Below are 18,749 nucleotides of genomic sequence, written 5' to 3'. Positions count from 1 at the left end.
GCATTTAGTTTCCTTTCGTATTTAAAAAAAGTATTTCGTTTTAGTTATTACCAAAATGTTTAAATTTCAATGCATTTTTATACCTACAATGTTTTTTTTTGTATTTTAGTATGAATTATATTCGATCAGTTATATACGCATTACATTAAAAACTGTATACCTTGTTTTGTAAAAAAAAAATTAATAAAATTTGTTTTCAATATTTGATAAAATGATTTCAAACCTAAATTAATAACGTATATAATTTTCCTGAAAGAACGACACTTCTATTTGTTTTTAATAAAAAAAACCAAAAATTTATGATAACCGTAGTAAGATTTTGACTAACATAGCTTTTAATTATAAACAAAAGAAATTTTGATTTTATCTTGTATAATACTAGTCTAAATAAATCATAATAAATCATAAATTGCGACACAAAAACTTTAACTGCTTCTACTGAAAAACATGAAATTTTGAATTGTGCCAGTCTTGTTCGAAAGCAGCGATATGTTTTCAATATTATTTTCAAATCAAATACGTGTTTGAATACGCCTCTGTAGATCAATAATTTAACCACGAAGTAGTCGCACCGATGCCTGAGTAAGCTATATTTCGGGAAGTTATACATCAGCATGTATCTTTGAAATACATGCTGATATAAAGTTGATGACATATATAAGAACTTGGTTGTTTACTCTAGGATGATTTAAGTAGGTATTTAACCACAACCACTTATTATGAATGAGTGAAAGAATAACACAGACGTCTACATAGCTTGTAAAATTTGTCCCAAGTAATTAAAAAAAATGTTAGGCAATCAATATCCACATCAATATCTGTACTGAGGGCCCACTTAACTTTTTCGAACACTTTTCAATAAAGTGTCAATGTTATAAAAGTAGAAACTTCCCTTAATTTAGCCAGAGTATTCTTTTGGTGTTCCTTGTAAACGCATTACACATTTATTTGTTTTTAATCAGTAAAGTATACAGTTTTTTGTGTCGAATTCTCATTTCATAGTGGTGGTGAGTTTATTTTAATTTTCTAATTTATTTTATTATTTTACAGTAATTAGCAGTAATAAAGAAAGATTTTCCTATTTAAAATAGTTCTTTTGGAACTCTTGTGTTCGCATCTCAAAACTACATACTTGAGATTAGGGCCAACACGTGCCATTTTTTTTAAGAAGTTCTTATAATTTATCCTGTTAAGTTCAATGTACTATGAATTTGTAGGTTGACCTTTTTTTTATCTACATTTACTTTTGAGTGATGACACATTTAATTCGTTTCGAAGTATGTATGTATATTAGGGTGGAACGAAAAAGGTAAAAAAATAAAAGAAAAGAAAAATTCTTGTGGCTATCTTTTAAAAATTGTGTCAGGTGATGAAAACAATTGGTGCGAGAGCATTTTGAAATAAAAAAATATTCTGAGGTTCCATATTGGATTTGAAAAATGAAAAAAAAAAAAATATTTTTGTAGAAAAAATCAATATGGCTCTAATCAAATTTCAACGATCGTGTTTTACCAACTAAGGGCCGGTTGTTCGAACGCTAATCAACAATGATCATTATCAAATAATTAATTACTGTCAATGTCAACTTTGTTTGGGTTGTTAAAAAGTCTGTGGAGTCTATAATCAATTAATATAACAATAATTATTAACATAATTAATAATAAATCTCATAATTGTAATTAATTATGTTTTCAGCAACCCAAACAAAGTTGACATTGACAGTTTTGGTGACAGTAATTAAATATTTGATAATGATCATTGTTGATTAGCGTTCGAACAACCGGCCCTTAGTGCTAAACATTCTAAAGTGCTTTCTCTTTATTCGTAATGAATTAAGTTGACAAATAATACAAGAGATCCATCTATCGCCGACCTTGAATGCCGTTGCAACGAAAGTAGAACAAATATGAATAAAAGCTTCTATTCCAATATTATCGCATAAGTGACTTCAAGATATGATTAAAAATAGTTAAAGAAAGTATCAAAATCTTAAGCGATAGGTACACAAAAAATCAGCAAGCATCTGATTCATGGATAGAAAATATTTGCCAGTTTCGAAAGGAGTGTAAAAAGTTATTGAATATCGCGGCTTGCAAGTGCAACATGACTGGAACTGTGTGTGTGTACTTGTGATAAAATCAAGAAAGTACCACAAAATGAGCGAATTTTTCTATCAACAATCCTGTCGAAAAATGGCAATTGGACCAGTGGATATTGCAGCATCTGCAGCAATAAAGAAGAAAATGGAAAGAACCATGAAGGAAAAGGCAAGTTCTCAAAAATATAATACTGATGAAATTGTTCTTAAAGCATGTACCGTTGATTCCTCTAATCCTCCCATAAGTAGCAGCTTGTCTGATTCAAATTCTTCTATTGTAGATGATCATGAAGAAAAATTCATTGCTCCTTTGTCAACAGTTACAGTCCAACCATCTACGTCACGAATACTGCGGCACTTCACTTCAATGGCTAGTACGCTTATTTCATTGCAATGAGCTACCTCTACGTCATTTAATTCAACAGTTAGATGGACACACCTGTGGACCACTTGGTTTTTCAGGATCAAAAGGGAAACTTCTGGAACGCTGTGAAGAGAAGGCTGTTGTCGATTTGGTCGCAATAGATAACAACCTAGCAATATTATTAGAAACAACAGACCTTAGTACCGATCAAAAGTACTTGTACCAAATCAGTCAAGCAGTTGCTGCGGGAAAATGTCCTAATGATTTGAGCCTTAAAAGACCCGGGAAAATATCACACGCAAGGTGGCTGACAGTTGATAATCGGTTGCTTCGATTGTATGTTGAAACTGAATGTCCCAGCCCCCAATTAATTATGTTAGTAAGTTTCATCCAAAAAGTGTATGAACCAGCTTTTTTATATATAAAACTGTATCCTAACTGTTTATATGGTTCAAAACATTTATGGCGAACGATCCATTATTCACGATTTCTACCAATTGACCAAAGAAAAATTATCGATGCCGTTATCCAAATGAATGCTTATTTTGCCCATCCCGAAAATGTATTACTCGGTATGATGAAAGATGAACGAAATCATATACTGGAGCTAGGACTACGCAGAGTGCCAAAAGCTAGAGAAAGTCAGAAAGAAAAAAGATCCGGAGATTCAAAATACCAACATTAAATTTTAGTGCTGCAGATTATAATGACTTAATTTCTATTTCTGGATTCAAAGTTACGGCTCCTCGTTTGCTAAAACATATTTCCAATGAGGATGTAAGGGATATGACAGATTCTGGGAATTACAACAACATAGAGGTCTTAAACTGCCCTTGTCATACAAAATCCGTGGAAAGAACTGTTAAGTTAGTAACTGAAGCATCAACTGCTGTTTGTGGACCAGAATCAAGGGATGGCTTTATTCGTTCAAGGTTGCAGTCTAGAAATGTTATGCCGTTTTTTAACACAAAATCATACTACCAATCTTAAAATGTATATTGTATCATAAAACAATTATTATTTAGATTCAAAGAACTGATAAAAAAATAAATTTCTAAAATTTATTTTTTTTGTTATTCCCAAAAATTTAAATTTAATATGGAACCTGAAGATAGGGTCCAATACAAAAAAGATTTCTTACAGTTTTATTATACATCAGAACACAACTTTTTCACACTAGCCCCATAAAAAATAATGAATTAGAATTTTTCGTTCCACCCTAATGTATATGTTTATCGTGTATGTTTATACGTTTACTTATTTAACTGTTGCGGAAATTCATGGTTTTAATGATTGTTACTGTTATTGTGTAATTGTTAGCTTAAAAAAAAATTTGCAAAAAATTATTATTTGCATAATAAATAAGCACTATAAAATATTTTATTTTACGGGAAAAGTTGCTTTATATTACCAGTATAAAGCAAGAAAAATTGATTGAAAAATATTCAATAGTATATGAGATATTTAATTTGTTTATTAAATGTTACCATTTTTTCGATTGCAAAAATGGGGTTGTTACCGATAGAGTATAAACTCAATTAAATTTCAATTATTTCAATTAAGCTTCCCCCCAAAATAGCGTTTGAAAATTGTTATAATTTGTTTATAACTTGTATTTTTTTTAACGTTGCGGGGATTAAAAATTTTGAAATGTTGTTTCGATATTCGTATTCTAGTCTAGACCATAAAAATATTTTCTAGACCATTTTTTACGTCTATCATTAACGGCCCATTATTAACGGAGACATTGTTATGTATTCCCTCACCAGTTTTCAGACAAAAAGTTTTCATTTAAGGGAAAAGGCGCAAAATGTCGCCTGTCAAAATTTTCTTGTGTTTTAAATGCATTCTTTTTTTTTTCGAATCCTGAAAAAATTTTTGAGAAAGTATTCCTGAGAAAGTATTTTTGAAAAATTTAAATCCAGAATCAAATATTACGTTATTACCGAGGGCCGAAAGTCCCTTAGAATAAATACAAATTTTCTTTTGAATGAAATACCTATTTGCAATTAAAAACTAAATTTTCTCTTTTATTTTCACCCCTGTAACTTAATAAAATAAACATTATAGAAGTTTTCAGGGACTTTCGGCCTTTGGTAATAATGTAATCTTTCATTCTGCGTTTATATTTTTCAAAAATAATTATTGGTTTTCTTTGGACCAGTATTGGACCAAGATTAATTTTAACATACGAGTAAGTAGTTTTAATTTAGTACCTACCTGATAATAAATGATCTTTATCCATTGTCGTAATTTATTTTTGTAGTAGTTTGTCCCAAAATAACATAAATATTTTAGACATTGGGCCCACACCCACACTTAAAAAAATCATGCTTACCTCCCTCATGAGACTTCGTTTGTTCAGTTATTCATGTTGAGTATGACAACTTTTCTAATACGGAAAAATTTCGGGAAGGGGGTGTTTCATAAATATAAAGGTTTCTACACTTTGGTGCGTCCGACAACTGGAATATTCCTACCCTTAACAATTTGTCGGACAATATTACCCATAGTAAAATTAACTAGTAAATATTTTTATCAAAAATTCCTTAAAAAATCAACTGTAAGGGTATACATTTTATGACTCCATAACGCATCATAGAGTCATAAAATTTATACCCTCACATCTGATTTTTGCATGATTGTTTGATAAAAATATTTACAATTAACTGGTATTAATAATATTCTCCTACAAATTTTTAAGGATAAGTAGGTACTCCAATAACTGTAGGACGCTCCAAAGTTTAAAAACCTCTATATTTATGAAACGTCCCCCTCCCGAAAATTTTCCGTATTATAAAAGTTCTCCGATTCGACATGAATAGGTAACTGATAGACGAAGTGTCACAAGGGCGGTAATCATGATTTTGTTTAAGTGTGGGCGCAAGACCTATTTGTAAATTTGTTTTAATGTAAAGGCCGCTATAAAGGGGCCTACTTCTTATGGCCGCCTAGGGCCCCATGATGCCTTAAACCGTCACTGGGTTCAGACTTATCTAATACCAACATAGCTGTAGTTCCGCCTTATCTTTAGAAAACTACTGAACAGCGGCGGATCTAGGGGGAAGAGGGTAATTACCCCCGTAACACGGTCCAGAAATAAAAAAAATTGTTGAAACATAAAAAATGTATTAACTGACATGAAACTTACTACAAACAGACAAATTCAACCCAATTAAATCGACAGTTAGGAAAATTAAGGGAACTTATTGCACATGTTATTATCTATGGCTTGTAGTTTGGGGTTATCTATTTTATGTATTTAGGGGTTAGTGTTTTATCCCCTCTTCTAAGGCAAATGTTCCGCCACTGCTACTGAAGCGCCTTCAGAAAATTGAGGAACAACCACAATAAGTGCTGCTTGCTGCTAGAGCAGAACAAGACATATCACTTTTTCACGCATGCAGAATAGAGTGCCTCTAAAAATGATTAGATTTGCCGACGAAGAAGTAGTTTTTGCAAATAGCTTAGATGATTTGCAAAGAATAATCTCCAACATATCAGATATAAGTAAATAAAATGGACTTGATCTCAATACGAAAAGGAAAAAAAAGTACACACATGGTATTAGCAGAGAACAATAACCACGTATTAGTAGGTAAACGCGAAATATTAATTAAAACTTTAAAAGGGTAAACCCTGTAGTTGGCTGTATACCTTTGTTAAGACAACGTAGAATGAAGTAAACACTTCTGTTGTATATAGGTATATTATAAATTTATTAAAAAATTTTTTTTAAAATTCATCCACAAGGGAGTGGTTGTACAAAACGTTTTCGGTCAAACTGACCATCCTCAGTGTAAACCTGGAAATAAGTGAACCACTTAGATATAAATGCAAAAGGGTGAAATTTTGACAGTTGAAAAAAAGAAAATGTGGTTACTTACGTCCAGTGTACAAGTAATTGAAACTAGCCACTTGAATAGGTGTAAAACCTCAAAATAACATTATTGCTACATTAATTACAGGCAGGTAACAAAAATAAGAAAACTTCTGTTGGAGTGAAAGTAAAAAGAAAGATATAGGTACTCCAACAGAAGTAAGGAAAAAAAAAGACTAAGTAACTAAATAGTTGTGGCTGAAAAGAAGATGTAGTGGGTGAGTGTAAAGAAAAGGATGAAGTGACTTCTACGTTGAGAAGCCGCAATAGGAAAAATAAAAAAAAAATACTACTAAAGTGCAGTAGTACTGAAGAAAGGGGAATTAGAAGGGATAGAAGTAGAAGTGGGAAGAGACAGAGGCAAACTGAATAGAGTTGGCTAGCTATAGATGCAAGAGAGCAACTTGACACTCAAGGATGGATACGGCTCGTTTGCATGCCTGTCGAAGAACAGTAGCTCTATATAGATAGTAATGATGACTAAAAGATGAAATAATAAAATAAGAATAATGTACTGAAAATGAATGGAGATGACTAATGACTAAAAACGAACAAAATAAATAAAACTAACTAATCATGGGCGCCATGAAAATGATCTTCGATCATTCTCCCAGGTATCTTACACTGCTGTCAAATATTAAATATATTAAACCTGTAATAATGAACATAAAGGAGTAATAAAAATAAATGATATACAAAATAAATAAACATTTATTAAAATGAACTACCAGATTTTTAACAATCTCTGAGTTAAACAAGTTCATATTATGTGACTCTAACATGACAAAAGTTTGCAAAAGTTATGTTCAACCTAAGATAACAACAATGTTACCTGTTACAAAATTACAGGTATAAATACCTTTCACTAACATATAGGGTACAAAATTACATAAGTCTTCTACCAAATGGTTATAGTACGCCTGCTATTAATTAATGCATTAAATATTAATTACAATCTTGTGTGGAAAAATCGGGTTTATGTCATCTTCGACTATCTGTACGTTAAGATTTTGCTGATTTCGGTTAGATGCATCATATAATATATGACTGAACTAACGACCTATGGGATACTTCAGTAGCAGTGGCGGAACATTTGCCTTGGGGGAGGGGGAGACTTCCAATAAAACACCAACCAAAAAATATATACAATAGATACACTTTAATTACATAAAATACATAATATAGGCCATTCCACGAATATACGACTGTTTTGGATTATCGTGACAATGAATATTTTAGTGTGAAACATAAGAAGTATTTTTAATACGAAAGTATAAATGGGTCTACTAATTATTCCAATAAACAACAATGTAATTTTTAATTTACTTTTGTTTTTCATATTTTGTACAGTAAAATATTCGCTGTCGAGATAATCTAAAACAGTCGTATATTCGTGGAATAGGGGTAATAACATTTGCAATAAGTTCACTTGATTTTCCTAACTGTGGAGTTAATTGGGTTGAATTTGTCTGTCTGTAGTAAGTTGCATGTAAACTATCATATTTGAACGTGTAATAATCATGTTTCAACAATTTTTTCTTTAATTCTGGACATTATTACGGGGGGAATTCCCCTATTCCTTCCCTTAATCCGGCACTGTTCAGTAGTTTTCTAAAGATAAGGTGGAACTGCAGCTGTGCTGGTGTTGGAAAAGTGTGAAGCATTCATGAAAACATGATAATTGTTATGTCACTCTAGCAGAACATTTTCTATCGCACTTCTTCAGTTTTCTGAGGACTTTTCGGAGGTTTTCTGAAGACTAAAATACGATGCAGCTATTTTTAACCACGAATTAATATGCAACACCCAAATATGTATGAAGGAAATGAGTCTGTCTTCTTTCAGTTAACTGATATTTGCATTCACTTGACCGTGAATTAGTGGACTTAACGTAAACCGAATACCTGAATTAAAGAAATTCAGAATGCTGTAGCTCGAGAATAATAGTTTTTCAGACATAGGTGCCATGGACTTTTTTAATCTACTCACTGAGGACTATAATTGACCAAAGTTTCGTTAAATTTGACCGGGGCCACTTTTCCATAAGGAGTGTTGCATAAGGAGTGTTCCTTTACATTTATGCCTGGTTGCACCAACAGATCTTAAGCTCCAGCTTAGCTAAGCTCTACTTTTAGATAGGGACTCCTTGAGTATCACTTACGTTGCACCATAATTTTAGATTCTTACCTTATTATCAATTATATCTATTATTATATTATGGTATTCTTATTATAATATATTATAATTATATTATATTAATTCTTATGATATTTTCGACTTAAGCCTAAGATCTGTTGGTGCAACCGGGCATTAGTCCCATTCTCTGTATATTATGTAGATGCTCTAGCCCTAAACGATCGAAATGCATCGGTCAGGGCCTCGATTTTTGACCCTTCGCTTCGTTATCGAACGTATTCGCTTCCTATACTAAACAGATACGAAGCGAATACGTTCGATAACGAAGCGAAGGGTCAAAAATCGAGGCCCAGACACTCTGTGGACATAGCTATGATGTCGATTTTATATGCATATCCAACAACTTGCACAAATTTGTTAAAGATAGTGCCATTTGTGTTAATCTGAGACTATCGAATTACCATTTTAGTGCAAGGTTAGAGAAAAGACATAATAGTTCATCACCCTGTCTTACTCCATTATTGCAATTGAGGGCCGTTCTAGATTCGGTCCATGCTCGCTGCTCCTGTGCGTTTAAGTTCAGTTAGTTGAATAAGATGAAGCGATATTTGGAATTCTACCACAGCCAGGTTAAATGAATATGTGGTGGGTGTCGACGACGAACTCTAGGGTTTTTCAAAAATTTGCTTCAATGTAAAGATTTGGTCAATTGTTGATTTATTAGGTCGAACTTGACACTGAATTCCTCCCACTATTCGTTTGACATAGAGAAGCATTCTTTTGTACAATACGTTGGACAGTAGAAACTTATATGCGTTATTCAGTAGAGTTATGCCTCTGTAAGTATCACACACCATTATGTCTCCTTTTTGTGAAGGGGACACAGTATGCCTAATGTCCAGTCTGCAGCTGTTTCTGTTGCCAGATTTCAGTAATTCATGTGAAAGGGTGTCGCCTCCGTTTTTAAAAAGTTCGACTCTTTCACACCTCTATATAAAATAGTTATTTATGAAATAAGTGTTAAAAGTACACGTTTAAGGCACGCATGTGAAAGTTTGCAGAATGAGCCAAAGCGAGTTCTGCAATTCACATGAGTGCCTTAAAAATGTACTTTTTAACACGCATATCATACAATATTTTTTCTACAAACGTAATTACAGGACAATATCTACAAAAATTTTTACTTGAACTTGACTGACATTCCAATTTTATATTTTTTTGACATTACATTAAAATTGCATATACGGTCAATACGAGCTGCAGTGCTTAAAAATTTTTTAAAGCACTAGTGCCTTAAAGTAGCATTTTTAACGCTCGTATGGAGTGCTAAGAATTGCATTTTTAACACGGTTGTAAAAAAAAAGAATGTGTGTGTACTTTTGTACGCACGTAAGAAGTTATACTTCTACTACATATTATGTGATTTTTAAGACAATACCAAAAAATTAAAAAATAAAACGCACACAAACACATTGAAAAATGCCACAAAGAAAAAATTATTTCTGAACGATAATAATTGTTGGCAAAAATTTTAAATACGCATTCTCTGAAAAAAAAAATTATATAACAAATATACTTACAATCATAAAATGGAAAAAAAAATAAAAAAAATAAAAACTTGCATCGGGTATCGAACCCGTGAACTTCATGCCGCTTTGATTCGTAATCGAAGCCTAGACTCACTCGTCCAATCGCACATTATTTCTCATGTGGAAAAATAGGGTAACTGAACGTTTTACTGTTTGACAGTTGTTTTAAATATATATGTAATTAAATTATGTAGTTTAAATCTTGTGGAAGAAAATATTAAATAACAAAACAGTAAGAAAACAATATATTAGATGAAAATTGGTAGAACTTTTGTTGGTAATCAAATTAAGTATGTAAATCAAAGCATTACATACCTACTAGATAAATAAATCTACGCCAAAATATCATAATTTAAAAATAAAAATCGGACCTAATTTGGGATTTCTCTCTAAAATCCCCATTCTTGAGAAAATAAATGTATGTATTCCAACCTAATCCAAATGTTTAATTACAATATGATTATAATAAAAACTACTTACCAAATTAGAATGAGTTTTCCTTGTCCAAAATAGTCCAAAAGTCCAAAAATATAGGTATATGAAAACTATTTAAAAAGGCAGTATAACTATTAACTAACTTTGTTTCTTTTCACACAAATTTCAAAACGCAACAACCATAAATAATCAAACTACACTAGGTTCGCTTTCAAGATGCGGTAGAAAATAAACAAACCAAGACACTTTAAATGCTACTAGGAGCACTTCCGATTCATAATTTACAATGTATAAACTTTGGAAATCATGATTTGGAATGTACAATGTATATACATTGTAAATTATGATCCGGTTGTGCTCCTAGTGGCATTTAACGTGTCTTGGTTTGTTTATTTCTATTTCTACTGCATCTTGAAAGCGAACCTTGTGTACAGCTGTGCCACAGCCGCCATTTGGAATAATTTTTGACATGTCATTTGAACATCCAATCAGAACAAAGTTATAATGCGCATGCGCCGGGCTGATAGGTTTTAACATATAAAAATTCACCCTCTATCGCCGGTAAAGAAGTATAACTTCAAAAATATTTTTAAGTAGTAGATCATAAAAACATGTTATTGCTTTTGAATTTAAAAATTAGAAAGCCACAAAAAAGATCCCCTTGATTAAAAGCCCTATAAATTGCAAGTTCTTTACCGTAACATTGACCCTCTCGTCTAAGTTAGGCCGATACAGAGAGGACAAAAAAATTGCTCGAAATAGTGGAGATGAAAACCCTTCCAAAAATCGATGATAAGACTGTATAATATGGTAATAGGTATGGATGGTAATAAAGTAAGCAGAGCCGCAGGTTTCCTGAATGAAGCAATATGGAGAAATAAAAATATCGAACATGAAGTGAAAAGCAGAATTTACAAATCAGTTATCAGACCAATAATGGCATACGCGGCAGAAACACGACTTGATACAGAAAGGAAAACAAAATGCTAGAAACAGCAGACATGAAAACTCTTCGATAAATCGATGGTAAGACTCTATGGGACAGAGCTAGAAGTAGATATATGCGACTGAGATGCAAGGTGGACAACATTAATAACTTGGTAAGAAACAAAAGAATTGAATGGAATGACCACTTAAGCCGACTGACAACAAATAGAGTAGTGAGGACAGCGAGAGACGATTCCCCAATAGGAATATGATTCCCCAGTGGCAAGACCACGAAAATGATGGAACGACAACTTACTAGAGGCACATTGAAAAAAAAAACAGACAGAGTCATGTCTATACAAAAAGAAAAAGAAGAAGAAGAAGTCTACTGTTAGGATAATATTATGGCGCTCAAACACAATCAAAATTATCTCGCACTTTTAGAAAAATCTTCATCTCTAGTCAGCAGTCGGACAACACATGACGCGCTCTACGTAAATTAAGAAATATCTCACATTTTCAGTTAATGGAAATATATCGCACGCACATTTCGCTCTCTTTACGTATCAAACGTACATACTTGACATAGAAAATATTTTATATCAACTCAGTTATTTTCAAGACATGAGTAATAAAAAAACATGAATTTGTAAAATTAACTGTGCTCGATAAAAATAAAAATATTTAAACTCATAATCTACTATTACTCCAACATCAAATTACCTTATATTACTTCGATCAAGATTATTAATCGGATTCTTTCTTATGTTGAGGAAAAGTGACATTCACAGTGCAAATATTTACTTACCATGACCACCAGCATCACTTGACTCCCAGGAATCCAAAATGTGAATAGAACCATCTTCATTAAGACCAAGGAAAGCAAAATTAATGTGTGTACACAGCGATGGATCTATATTACTGACATCGAAAGCACCTTTTCCTGCTCTATAAATGGTCCAACTGGCGAAATAACAAACGACCCGTTTTTCCGCACCTATAAAAATGACGAAAATAATTATGTAGTGGCACATACAAAGAAAATATTAAATAGGTAAAGAAAAATCGTATGTTTAAAACATTAAATCTTTTGAAATTATTCAGAAGTTACTTTTTGGTGATGTCTGCTTTTGCCCAACTATGTACCCAGCTGGGAATAAATCAAAGTCTTAAGAAGTTGATGGACGTAAAAGTTTCTAAAAGTTGATCTTCCAACTTCCACAAGACCAATAACAATTTGAAAAAAAATAAAAAATTATAGAGAATATCTTGAAAACAAATTTTAACTTAAGAGCACACAGTAGCGATCAACAGGTAGCAACAAACGCGGTCCAAGATTGCGAAAGTTCTGCGAACTTTCAAAAGTGAGGCAACAGTGCGTCGGTAATTCGACACTGACAGTGACGTTTATACTATCAAAAACTAGTTATTTATGAAACAGATCGTGAAGTATGCTTTTTGCGAACGCACGCGATATTAAGAGCACGAGCGACAACGGAGCGAGTGCTATACATCGCGTAAGTTCGCAAAAAGTACTTCACGCACAGTTTCATACAATATTTTATCTACGATAAACAAATAAAAAAACTGTAACTCTTCGTCACTGGAATTCATTTCTATTTTACAATTTTTAGAACTTGAAAGTGTGCGAAAAAGTAAATCCCATTTAAAATACATTGTTACTTCACGCACACTTGAAACCCTTCACGCACTGCTATCTATAATGACAGTTTTCACAAACTAAAAACTTATACAGTACGTAAATCGTTCAGCTGGACATAGGTATACTACATTCGCTCTCGCGAGACTTTTTTTGACACTGACGTTAGTAATTTCTTTTTTGAAAAATTCAGTTGTCAGAAGTGACTGGAAATTACTACAAAACCAACGCACCTGCTCATATCTAATATTATTAATAGTAAACAGACATAAAAATAACATAAACCTTACTCCAATCAATATTTATTTATTTAAACCATTATAATGTATTGATAGCAAATGAGAAAATTATTTATTGTACAAAATAAAAATATTTTGTAGAAATAAACTTCACAAAATTTTATGAGATTAGTAGACACTCCCACTATTTCTAATAATTCTTCTTTTTTTAATGAAGATTAAGTTGATTTTAACAGTTAATAGTGTGAGGTAGGAATTTTTGTGTTGTACGTTTCCTATTCCGAATGTCTCAAAAAAAATCTCGCGAGAGCGAATGTAGTATAACATACATTGTACATATTTAGATTCATAAATACGTACATTGTATTATATTGAGACAATTGTGGCAACTAAGCTCTCTCGATGACAATATGGTTGTTAGCGTTAAGGGGCATTAACCTCAAAATTGACAACTCTGACACAAATAAACGTCAAAATATTACAATGTAGTAGCTAAATATTGTTGGCCCAAGGGAATGGGAAAATTGTTTAGTTTTGAAATTAGTTTTTAAAAATAAATATTTTAAAAATTAAAGTAAAGTTATTAACTCATTAATAATAAACTTTGTTTTCGATTTATTTATGGACAGCCTTGCTTCAAAATTCACTCATTCTATTCGTTCTAACAGCTCTATTGCACCAAAAACTCGTACTCGAACAGAAGCTTCAACTAACACAGGTTACCGCAGTTGCCACAATTCTCTCAATGTATAATCCCTATGTCCAGCCGAACGGTTTACGTACTGTATATAATATGACATAGAGTAGATAAAATAATTTTTATACACATAGGCGCGAAATGTTGCCAAGTCAGTGACGTTCGATTTCTTGTTATAAAAAAGTCGATTTTTAGTAGTTCCAATGTGATACAAAATCTAGGCACGGGATAAAAAAGTTTATTTGAAGAAAGTGTATTTTTTTGTCTTTCTTAATGGCGGTACAGGCTCCTTTTTTCAATATTTTATTTAGTTATAGAGTAATTTCCACATACTAACATATTTCTAAAATTGGGCTCTGCACCGCCATTCTTTATTATATTACGAATATATGTGCCAAATATCTCGACAAAATATTCAAAATTAGAGACGCAATCTTGGAACGCGTTTGTTGCTACCTGTTGATCGCTACTGTTTGCTCTTAATGAGGGAGCCAATGGATTAGCCCCTTTCCCAAATAAGTATCTTGGCAAAATCCGTCTAGCTACTACTACTACTACTACTACTACTATTATTGCTAAGGATGTTAAAGACAAACTGAATCCGGAAAAATTACTAGGAGTCAACTTAATAACAGAAGAGATTTTGAACTCACTACAAACAAGGGTTTGGTTAAAGTAACAATTTTGAACAATGATTATATCCGGCTAGAGGGAAAGTTGTCGAAGTCATGATTAAAAAACCTCGTGAAGAACGTGCCATTGCATTTCGCTATTACTAATAATTATGTCCAAATCATTCGAGAAATTGATTTTAAAACTGATGAAAATGATTGACCTCAAGCCAATCAATAAAAGGAACCTTATGTCACCCTATTATCAGTTTACATAGAAGAAGGATGTCAGAATGTCAAAAAGTCCGAAATTTTGGTGTTTTGAGGTTAGTCATCGGAAACGCCAATAAGGATACTAAATTTATATCATACACCATGTACATTCGAAGGGTCCAGAGTTCTTAACGAGTAGAATATTAATAGAAGGCAGAAAAGGATAAAATCATTTGAAGTTGCTAGATGATCGAATATTAACTGATTCAGTGGGAAATACTAAGCTATCTTTTAAAACGACTATTTACATTGCTTAAGTACATGAAAAGCAAAGTTAAGAAACTACTTTTATTTTTATCAATAAAGAATATGCTTACCTGATGTTTGGCAAACAAGAAATGCAGATAGTACCGAGAGTAACACTAGCACCTTCATGTTGAGCACTTACTGGTATTAAGACTACATAACAGAAATCTACGATTCATTTATACAGCAAGACAATTTATTGATTTATCAGATAAATTTGAATAATGTTTTTAAAGATAAAAAATATTCTAAAGTAAACCAACACGTATGAAAAAAGAATGTTTATTATATTTTGAAAGCAATTTAATAAAAAAAAATTAAAAGGGAATTTCCATTAGTTGGTTGTATACCATAGTTCAAGCAAACTTACAATGAAGTAAAAAAACTTCTAATATATGAGGGTAATCTTCTTCCTAACGTGCCCTATCAAGTCCCCTTGACGTTGGCGATTAACATGGCGAAACTGTTGAGGGTAATATTTTTTGAATTGAAAATGCATCCAAATGGATTATAACTCTTTAGAACGTTTTCGAACCAGTTGGACCATCGTCGGTTAAACCTAGAAATAAATATTTCCACGATTAAAATTAATACAAAAGGATAAAATTTTGACTGTTAAGCTAAACATGTAAATACATACTTACATCCTGCCAATAGTTGAAACTAGCTTTTTTATTTATTAAAACATTTAAATTAACATAGTAATGTTATTTCCTGTCCTTAAGTGGACAGGAAAACAAACACATGGATAAGACAGAAAACCAAAGTCACCGATGTGGTACAAAAATCATTAAAATTGAAATGGGAATACGATGGACATGTAGCTAGGAGCGATCTAAATAAATGGCACAGAACAATTCTAATGTGGAGACCATACCAACACAAAAGACCCAGAGGCAGACCTCCTATGATATGGACAGATGATCTGAAACGGACTGCCGGGAAAAATTGGCTACAAGTAGCGTACAACAAAAAACAATGGAAAGGAAGACTTGAAGAGGCTTATGTTCAGATGTGGACGTGAATGGCTAGACGAAGAAGAAGAAGAAGAAGTAATGTTATTAAATTGTAAAATTATTATGACACGAGGTCGATGTTAAAATATTCACTTTAAGGGAACATACATTTCCATGCTCGAAAAATCTACAGTTAATGTTTTTGGTATCCAAAATTACTAAATAATATCACCAATACTGACTAAAATAGACACCATGGTTTTTGAATCCATAATAGTTATTAAGGTACCAAGGGTATTATAAGGATAATAACGCTTGAGGTCAATGGTGTATAGACCGAGGGCCTTCGGCCCGAGGTATATACGTTGACCGAAAGCGTTATTATTATAATACCCGTGGTGTCTTCAACGTTTAATGTCCGACTAAATTATTCTTTATATGCAAAAAATTTGAATGAATTTTGAATTAATTAGTTTTCAAATAAGTACATTTACCAGAAATAGTCTTCGAAATAGACTAATAGACTTCGAAATAATGTCATTATTTGTCAAATAATAGACCAGTCGGACATTAAATATTTAAACTACAAAATAGCAGTTCCATAACTGACCGACTAATAGAAATAAAACCTATGGAGTGATTATTTATAATGGTAGGGGAGCCCAAGCGGGGATTTTTGCAGCTACTCGAGCGCGTCAGATTATGACATGGGGAGAAACCTTGTACCCTGTAAATGTACTCCTACCATATATTGGATCTTAATACAGGGGAGTTCGTTATGAGATGTCCGAAAAGAAATCTATCCTTATAGTGGAGTCAATGAAGGTGGATATGAGTTATTACCTCAGATTTCGTTGAACCTCCATCGATTTTCATAAAAATTGGTGAGTAGTTAAAGGATACCTCAAGGAACAAAGGTGACATAGTGCCAACTTGCGCTTTTTGCATTTTAGGGGTGAAATACACCCCTTTTTTAAAAATTATTTTTAGATTTCTGAAAGTGCAGTCACTGTAAGTTTTCACTTCCTATTTTGTTGAACCTTCATCGATTTTCATAAAAATCGGTAAGTAGTTAGAGGATACCTCAAGCAATAAAAGATATATAGCATCAACTTGCGCTTTTGCATTTTAGGGGTGTAATACTTTTTAAATTGTAAAGAATGCAGATTTCCGCATTATGGCGAAAGTAATCTCGTTTAATTAAGAAAAATAAATATTTTTTTATATTTATGTGCATGAATTACATTTTTTAATTTTTTAAACCTTATAGCAACCAAAAATCCGAAAATTAACAAGTCGAAAATCACGAAAACCTTATTCTTCTATATTTCTGAAAGTGTAGTCACTGAATGTTTTCACCCACGATTTCTTTGAACCTTCATCGATTTTCATGTGACAAACAAAAGTGATATGGCACCAAGTTGCGCTTTTTGCATTTTAGGGGTGAAATCCACCTTTTTTTTTATGATAAAAATGCAGATTTCAGCATTCTTACTCAAGCAATCTCGTTTAATTAAGTAAAATAAATATTTTTTTACATTTATGTGCATGATTTATAATTTTTATTAATTTTTTAAACCTTATAGCAACCAAAAATCAGAAAATTAGCAAATCGACAATCACGAAAAAAATTAATTTTTTATATTTCCAAATAGACAGTCACTGAAGGTTTTCACCCCTGATTTCGTTGAACCTCCATCAATTTTCATTAAAATTGGTAAGTAGTTAGAGGATACCTCAAGAAACAAAAATGATGTGGTACCAACTTGCGCTTTTATCCTGGGGGTGGATGTTACCCCTTCTCATGGGTGAACACTATTTTATTAAAAATAACCCCATAATTAGATAGAGGAGTAAATTCAAAGCAAACTTTCTTTTATCAAGTTTATAATTTTTTTATTTAAATAATATTTCATAATTTAATAAAATATTATTGGTACAGTAAAACCTGACAATAACGGCCACTAAAAATAGAAAACAATTGGCCGTTATAGAAATGTGGCCGCTAATGCTAGGTTTCCTTTTCCACAAATACATAAAATATAATTGAAAATTTATTTATTTTAGTAATTAAAGCAAATCTAGTTAAATATAATTCTACAAACAAACGGAACATACTAAAACTAAATTCAATTTACTACAATATAAAACAATATCTATACGAAAAAACAACCACAAGAAAAACAGAATTTTTGTTTGTTTTACATTTTTTTAGATAAACGAAACATACTAAAACTAATTTAATATAGGTAATACATAATATAAAACAACATACTATAGCTACTACGAAAAATACGCTTATCACTAAAGTATCGTCGTGCTTCCATGCTATATTCAACAAAACCAACTTGGTAGGGCCTTTAATTAGATATCGCAAATCACTTTGGCTGATTTTGTCTGCTTATATATTATGTTTGAGGAATCCCTTTTTTTTGTGAGACTGGATATAGGACATTTCTCAAGTATGAATTCACATTCATGGTATATCGTTGCTATACAGGGATAATAATCTGTGCAATGTTATGGTACAGGCTACGTTAAATATGAAGTAAATGTGGAAGATATACACTGGTTATTCATTTCAATTTAATTTGATTGTTTTTTAATCGTTTACAATATTTAAAATAATTAAAGACAT

The 18,749-nt window shown here is 32.0% G+C and overlaps 1 protein-coding gene across 1 annotated transcript in view; it reads right to left on the bottom strand.

Moving 5' to 3' along the window:
* LOC114334396 (chitotriosidase-1) overlaps nucleotides 1-15,346 on the bottom strand; it is a 59,319-nt gene extending 43,973 nt beyond the window's left edge. The window contains exons 1-2 of the mRNA XM_028284432.2: nucleotides 15,227-15,346; nucleotides 12,238-12,426 (exon numbers count right to left, since the gene is read on the bottom strand). Of these exons, the coding sequence (XP_028140233.2) occupies nucleotides 12,238-12,426; nucleotides 15,227-15,284 (247 nt within the window). The 5' untranslated portion in view covers nucleotides 15,285-15,346. The remainder of the gene's footprint in view (nucleotides 1-12,237; nucleotides 12,427-15,226) is intronic.
* Between the last annotated feature and the right edge of the window lie 3,403 nt (nucleotides 15,347-18,749).

The sequence above is a fragment of the Diabrotica virgifera genome, chromosome 1, assembly GCF_917563875.1.
Source record: "Diabrotica virgifera virgifera chromosome 1, PGI_DIABVI_V3a".
Taxonomy (NCBI): domain Eukaryota; kingdom Metazoa; phylum Arthropoda; class Insecta; order Coleoptera; family Chrysomelidae; genus Diabrotica; species Diabrotica virgifera.
This window is presented reverse-complemented; position numbering and strand designations above follow the sequence as displayed.